This window comes from Podospora anserina, chromosome 1, assembly GCF_000226545.1.
Source record: "Podospora anserina S mat+ genomic DNA chromosome 1, supercontig 4".
NCBI lineage: Eukaryota > Fungi > Ascomycota > Sordariomycetes > Sordariales > Podosporaceae > Podospora > Podospora anserina.
In genome coordinates, this window is record NW_001914853.1 from 1,013,849 (window position 1) to 1,020,584 (window position 6,736).

At 53.9% G+C, this 6,736-nt stretch overlaps 2 protein-coding genes across 2 annotated transcripts; one reads left to right on the plus strand and one right to left on the minus strand.

Annotated features, from left to right (window-relative positions):
• Positions 1–390: 390 nt before the first annotated feature.
• PODANS_1_17190 (uncharacterized protein) lies at positions 391–1,088 on the minus strand (the record flags this gene model as incomplete). Its single annotated transcript, XM_001907133.1, has 4 exons — positions 391–433; positions 487–859; positions 944–974; positions 1,041–1,088. The coding sequence occupies 4 exons, from the start codon at positions 1,086–1,088 to the stop codon at positions 391–393; spliced, it is 495 nt and encodes a 164-aa protein (XP_001907168.1).
• Positions 1,089–2,371: 1,283 nt separating this feature from the next.
• On the plus strand, positions 2,372–6,446 carry PODANS_1_17200 (uncharacterized protein; the record flags this gene model as incomplete). The annotated part of the gene is made up of 4 exons (XM_001907134.1): positions 2,372–2,395; positions 2,467–4,920; positions 4,987–6,156; positions 6,243–6,446. 4 exons carry the CDS (start codon positions 2,372–2,374, stop codon positions 6,444–6,446), a joined length of 3,852 nt encoding a protein of 1,283 aa, XP_001907169.1.
• Positions 6,447–6,736: the final 290 nt, after the last annotated feature.

Here is a 6,736-nt window from a genome sequence, read left to right on the forward strand (position 1 = left end):
GTTTGGTTAGCCAGGAAACTCAATTTGAAAGCAATGGGTTTTACTTTGTTTTGGTGTTTGTTAGTTCCCAGAGTGACGGGTGCTCGAGCCGACTTACGACCCAGACTAGGGTGACACTATTGTTTGATGAGGATAACGGACTTGCTCAAGGTCTAGTGTATTTCTTACACTCCAAAAAAGTGGCAGGGTCTATTTCTCGTATCGAATTCTGTAACCCTGTTTGTCGCCTCCGTCATTCATCCCATGATGCCTATATAAACAAGTAAACATCCGTCAACGCCGGGCCAAATGCTACCGATAACCGCCTCTCACCAGCCGCGTCTCGGCATGTTATACACTGTTGTTGTACAAATTGTACCTTCGCTCGCTTCTCCGGTAAACAAATGACACTTAGCCCTTGCTCTTGGTGTTGAGAATGAGACCGACGATGAGGCTGGAGATGATGGTTAGCACTAGCAGAGTCAGTTGTTGAGAGGTAGAACATACCCATAAAGACCAAGAACTTCTCCGAAAATGAGAATAAGCACCATGCCGACAAACACTCTCGACTGTTGCATGTACGATCTGACACCCTTGTCGCCAACAACGCCAATGCAGTAACCGGCGGCGAGACCTGTGAGTCCGACTGACAGCCCACAGGCAAGATGCATGAAGCCGTTGAACAGGCTGTAGTTGGCACCCCCGGCATCAGGTGGCGCAAGGTCCTGGGCGATCAGGACTGAGATGACGAGGGCGTAGACGGCGATGATACCCGACATGACGACGGGGATCAGACACTTCATGATCAGGTCTGGCCTGAAGGTGCCCACACCCGCGATACCAATGCCGGCCTTTGCGGTACCATATGCTGCACCCATGCCTGTGATGACGATGTCTTGTTAGTATGTCTTCGGATTCGCTGAGGATATTTCGGTGGAGAGTTCGAGAGATGGGTTGAACATACTGCCAAAGATCATGGCTGCAGCGATGCCGGCCTGGAAGAGAGTCTGTCAGCAAGCTTGCGATATGCGACAGCCAACAACACCGGGAACTGGACTTACCATTCCGAAGAAGGGCGCGAACTTGGGGGAGAGCTCCGAGTCAGCCATGGTGAGATGTCTCCAATTCAAGACGGATTCGGGTTGTAGATGACGGCTAGAAGCGAATGGGCGACGATAAAGGTGGACGTCGGCCAGGCGTAGGGGTTTGGGAGAGCTCGACGTTGTTGTCTCTGCCTCCAGTGCACTGCACGACAAACAGCACGGCACAGCTTGGATGTTACGAAGCCGCCAAGGCCAAGCACCACCCGCAGCTTGGGGGAGCCGTTCAGTGCTAACCTGCCAAGATCAGTCTTCCCTTTGCTTCAGGTGACGGCGCACGTGATATTTCAGTTGGCTTGGAATACCTTGTTTACCGTTACACAGGGTCACAGTGCCACAGAGCTTGATTTGGGGCCACCTGCATCATCGCCAACCAGACGCGATAAGCAAAACAGTCCGGAAACTCTCGCTCCCCTGGTTGGATAAACACGCGTCGTTTTTTTTGTTTTTTTTTTGCACCTGTGTCTGTGAGACTCACCAAAACTGGTTCAGCTGACCACATGGAATATACGGGATAATGCGAGAAATTAATCATGAGGTGCTTATCATGTTGACCTAAGGTAAGGTAACTAACTGTAATTCGAGATGGCCTTGAAATTTAGGCCCAAGGTGGAAGAGACAGACAGGGGCGGCGGGATGCTGCGCCCACTCTCCGGCATCCACCCTTGAGGCCCTGTAAGGACCACTTTGGCCTCGCTGGGTGTGAATGCTCTCCTTTCTGTCGAGAGATTGATCGTGTCGCCATCTGATATCGTGTCTGCCCATTTCCATTCTCTTGAACAGTCGGTGAGGGATGCGTCCGTACATCTAATCGGCCGCTGTGCACCCCCGAGCCAGCCACTCAGAAGCTACCGGCTCCTAGGCCCATCCGGCCAAAAATTGTCGTTAGGGGGCAACGTCCAATAACGTCAGCTCTGGCCGTCCGTGACACCGACCGGAAACAATCTCGACGAACGGCAGCCCTTCTCCGACGACACACGTTCCTTTACCTGCCATTACCTACAATACTCCAGCGATAGCCAGCCGTTGGCAACGGATACACCGTGGTTGTCAGGAGCACGCTGGGCTTTTGTAGCTGGCCGAGACCATCGTTTGCCTGCCCTGTGAGGTGCGACATCTAGACCAGACCGTTCCCCGTCGAGGTAGCCGGCGAGACGTCGACACCGAGATACGAGTAAGTTTATTTCCTTCCCCACTTTTTGCTTCCATTCTCGAACAGGAGGGCATCCCGCCGCCCATCTACTAGAATACCCAACCCAGATTCGGCTGCTGATGGGATACACACGGCAGATATGGCCGATTATCAACCGGACCGAGTGCCACAGTCGAGGCATCACCAGCAGGGACATGCCGACACCTACCAGCGAGATGCCGCCTGTCTGGCAAGATCTTTGGCGCCGCACCGCCCCCGGGCCGTTCGCAGACTATGACCTCGTCCGTCCACCCGCCCGAATTCATGCAACCGGGTCGCACCCAAACTATGACATCCACTTCGGGCATGTCGGACATGCAGCGACCTCCGCCTCAACGGCCACCTCATGGCGGGGGAGGAGGAGGAGGGGGAGGAGGATACGGCGGGCCTATGCCGCGACAGCGTAACGACCGAGGAGGGTACGACTACTACCAGGCGCAAGGTCAACCGCGCTCGGCTTCGACCGGAAACCAGGTCCCGTCGCCCCAGTTTCTTCAGCAACAGCAACAACGGCGCCCCTTCCCCGGAAGCCCGCCGCCGCAGCAGGGGCAACAGGGCTATCCGCCTCAGCACTATAACCAGCAATATCAGCAGCAACCACCGCCGCGCAGGCCACCTCAGGGGTCGCCGCCCCAGGACTATCACAGCCCTCAGCAAACCGCAACCCAACGGTTCTACCAAGGCGGCAGACCCGCTCCGGCGATGAATGCCGACCCCTATCGATCTCAGTCTCTGGCGAGCTATCCGAGAGGACCCCCGATGTATCAACCTCCTCCGCAACAATACCAGCAACAAGCCCCATCTGCCAACGCCCTTCGCAATGCTCAGTATAGTAACCAGCACTCGGCGCGGACCACCGCACAGGGCCGGGTTGTGCCCGAGAGACACTTTGAGGATCGTTCCAATACCATGACCGGTTATCCCTCCCACGATCGAGATTCTCACCAGACGATGAGTGGCCGCGTGATTCCGAATAGAAGGCCGGCGGGGCGCGACAGTAGCGGTGGTCATTCGGTGACGGCAGACTATCTGGCCAATAGCTCGCATAGCTCGCCAAATCCAGGGCATGCTATGGGGTACGGCCCCCCCGGATCTCAGACAAGGACGGTCAGTATGGCCTCCTCAGTTGGAAACGACAGCCAAAGGACAATGTCGATGGCCAGCACCATCACACCTTCGATAGCCCCAACAGACAGAAGCGACACTACGATTGTTCAGAGGTCATCTGTAGGCAGTGAGAGACCACCGACAGCCAGAATTCGGCCACCAATTGTGTACCCGGCTCTCCTATCTCGTGTTGCCGAGTGTTTCCGGCGAAAGATCGTGGTGGGAGACAGGACCAAGAACGAACTGACATACACCAACGCCTTCAGCGGTGCCGAGGCGGTTGATGTTTTGTCTTACATTATCAGAACCACAGATCGAAACCTGGCTTTGCTACTGGGGCGCGCACTCGACGCACAAAAGTTCTTTCACGACGTCCAGTACGAACATAGGTTGCGCGACTCGACCTACGAAATGTACCAGTTCCGCGAGACGATGTCGGACGAAGCGAACGAGGAACCGGGGGTGAACGGTGTCTTTGTACTGCTCTCCGAGTGTTACTCTCCAACTTGCACCAGAGATCAACTGTGCTATTCTATTGCATGCCCAAGACGACTGGAGCAGGTGTCTAGGCTCAAGCTGACTATGGGTCCTGGTCTCAAAAGAGAAGGAGAGGCCACGGTTGGTGACGATGATGTTGATCAAACAGACGAACAAAGACTCTGGATCAACACCGTTCCCAAGGAAATTGCTGACAGCATCGGAGATCGTGAAAAGAAGAGACAGGAGGTTATTGCGGAAGTCTGCTACACGGAAAGAGATTTCGTCAAGGACTTGGAGTATCTTCGTGACTTTTGGATCTTCCCACTGCGTGGAAAGATCAACGGCATGTCGCCACTTCCACCACAGAGACGAGAAAAGGTGGTCAAGACGATTTTCAGCAATATCATCGATCCGCCAAGTATCCACGCCGTCAGCTCCAAGTTTGCCAGGGCACTTACGGAGCGTCAGCAAAAGACGCCGGTTGTCAAAAACATTGGTGACGTGTTCCTGGAGTATGTGCCGCACTTCGAGCCGTTCATTCACTACGGTTCCAAGCAGCTGGAGGGCAAGCACGAGTTCGAAAATGAACGGGCCATAAACAAGGACTTTGCGCTTTTTGTGGATGAAATTGAACGGCGGAGGGAGTCGAGGAAACTGGAACTGAACGGTTACCTGACAAAACCGACGACGAGGCTGGCCAGGTATCCGTTGCTGTTGGAGAACGTCTTGAAATACACTGAAGACGGCAACCCTGATAAGGAGGATATTCCCAAGGTGCTGACCTTGATCCGTGATTTCCTCAGCAGGGTGAATGCCGAGTCTGGAAAGGCTGAGAATCGTTTCAACTTGCGCAGACTTCACGAGAACCTCAAGTTCCGTCCCAACGAAAGGGTCGACTTGAAGCTCACACATGAGGGCCGTGAGATGGTGTACAAGACTCAGTTCAAAAAGACGCCGACGGAAACGACAGCCGATATCACTGCTTACTTGTTTGACCATGCTATCCTTTTGGTTCGGATCAAACAGGTGGGCAAGACGGAGGACATTAAAGCGTATAGGAGGGTAAGTGATCGGGACAGGATGTTCTTAGACACAGGGCTAACATGGCTCTAGCCGATTCCGCTGGAGCTTCTTTCCATCAAGGAGATGGACGAGGTTATTCCGCAGTCTGGTTCCGTCAAGAGGACATCGTCTAGTTTACTGCCTCTTCGCGCGGCCAATGACACCAAAAAGGGCGAATGGCCCGTCACTTTCCGGCATCTAGGCAAGAACGGTTACGAGCTGACGCTGTATGCTTCGAGCCAGTCCGGACGACAGAAGTGGCTCGAGTTCATCGATGCTGCGCAGTCCAAGCTGAGAGCCCGTGCCGACTTCTTCAACACGACTGTCATCTCGTCTGGCTTCTTCTCGCCCCAGAACAAGATCAACTGCATCACGCCTTTCGATGGCGGTCGTAAGCTTATTTACGGTACCGACAGCGGCATCTACATGTCGGATCGTCGCGCCAGGGACGGAAACGCAGCACCGCGCCGTGTGATAGACGTGACGGGTGTGACGCAGGTTGATGTCCTGGAGGAATATCAGCTTCTGCTGGTTCTCTCCAACAAGTCGCTGTTGTCGTATCAGCTCGGCGCGCTGGATCCCAACGAGCCGCTCTCGTCCAAGAGGGCCAAGAAGATTCAGAACCACTGTAACTTCTTCAAGTCGGGTATCTGTCTGGGGAGACATCTTGTCTGTTGCGTCCGAAGCAGCGCGCTGTCTACCACGATCAAGGTCTACGAACCGAACGACGCCATGTCCCGCACCAAGAAGCAAAAAGGTCTCTCCAAAATGTTCAACGCCGGCCAGGACGAACTCAAGCCGTTCAAGGAGTTTTACATCCCCACCGAATCGACGTCGGTCCACTTCCTCAAATCCAAACTGTGTGTCGCCTGCGCTAGAGGGTTTGAAGTTGTTTCTCTCGAAACGCTGGAAACGCAATCGCTGCTCGACCAAGCCGACACGTCACTGGATTTCGTGTCGAGAAAGGAAGGGGTCAAGCCTATTCACATTGAGCGCCTTAACGGGGAGTTTTTGCTGAATTACAGCGAGTTTTCGTTTTATGTGAACAGGAACGGGTGGAGGGCGAAGCCGGAGTGGAGGCTGGACTGGGAAGGGTCACCGCAGGCGTTTGCGTTGAGCTACCCGTGGATTCTGGCGTTTGAGCCGAACTTTATCGAGCTGAGGCATTTGGAGAATCTGTCGGTGCATATTGTGCCGCATAGGAACCTGAGGATGCTGCATTGCAGCACGCATGAGGTGAGTTTCAACTCTGGTGACACTTGACATTGAACTTTACAAGTTTGTGTTGAGAGAGAATGGCTGGGAACTAACGGGTTGTACAGATCTTGTTTGCGTACGAGGATGAGCAAGGACAGGATGTGGTTGGGGCGATTGACTTTTGGAAGAGCCAGAGGGGGAGTATGTACCCTGTTGATGGGGCGGCGCCGGCAGCGTTGCCGTCGATAGAGGGGGGTGGCCAAGGGGCGGCGTCGGGTACTTCGGGGCAGCAGCAGCAGCAGCCGCCTAGGTTGACGGTGAATATTTAAGTTTATCAAGAAGGGAAAGGGAAAGTAATATTCCGGTTTGGAAGTCTTTGAGTTCAAAGTAGGGGGGGGGAGCGGTTTGCAGACGGGGTTTGAAGGAAGAGGAGCAGTAGCAGCAGGGTTGGAATATCTGGAAGAGTTTTCTTTTTCTTCAAAATTTCGGGAAGTTTCTATTGTAGTGTGGTTGGGATCGTGTAGTGATGTTTTTGTCTGTCTAACTTTTTTTTTCTGTTTGTTTTCTACATAACTCACAAGTCCAAGGTACAGGAGTGGGCAGTCATCTTTGGATGGGA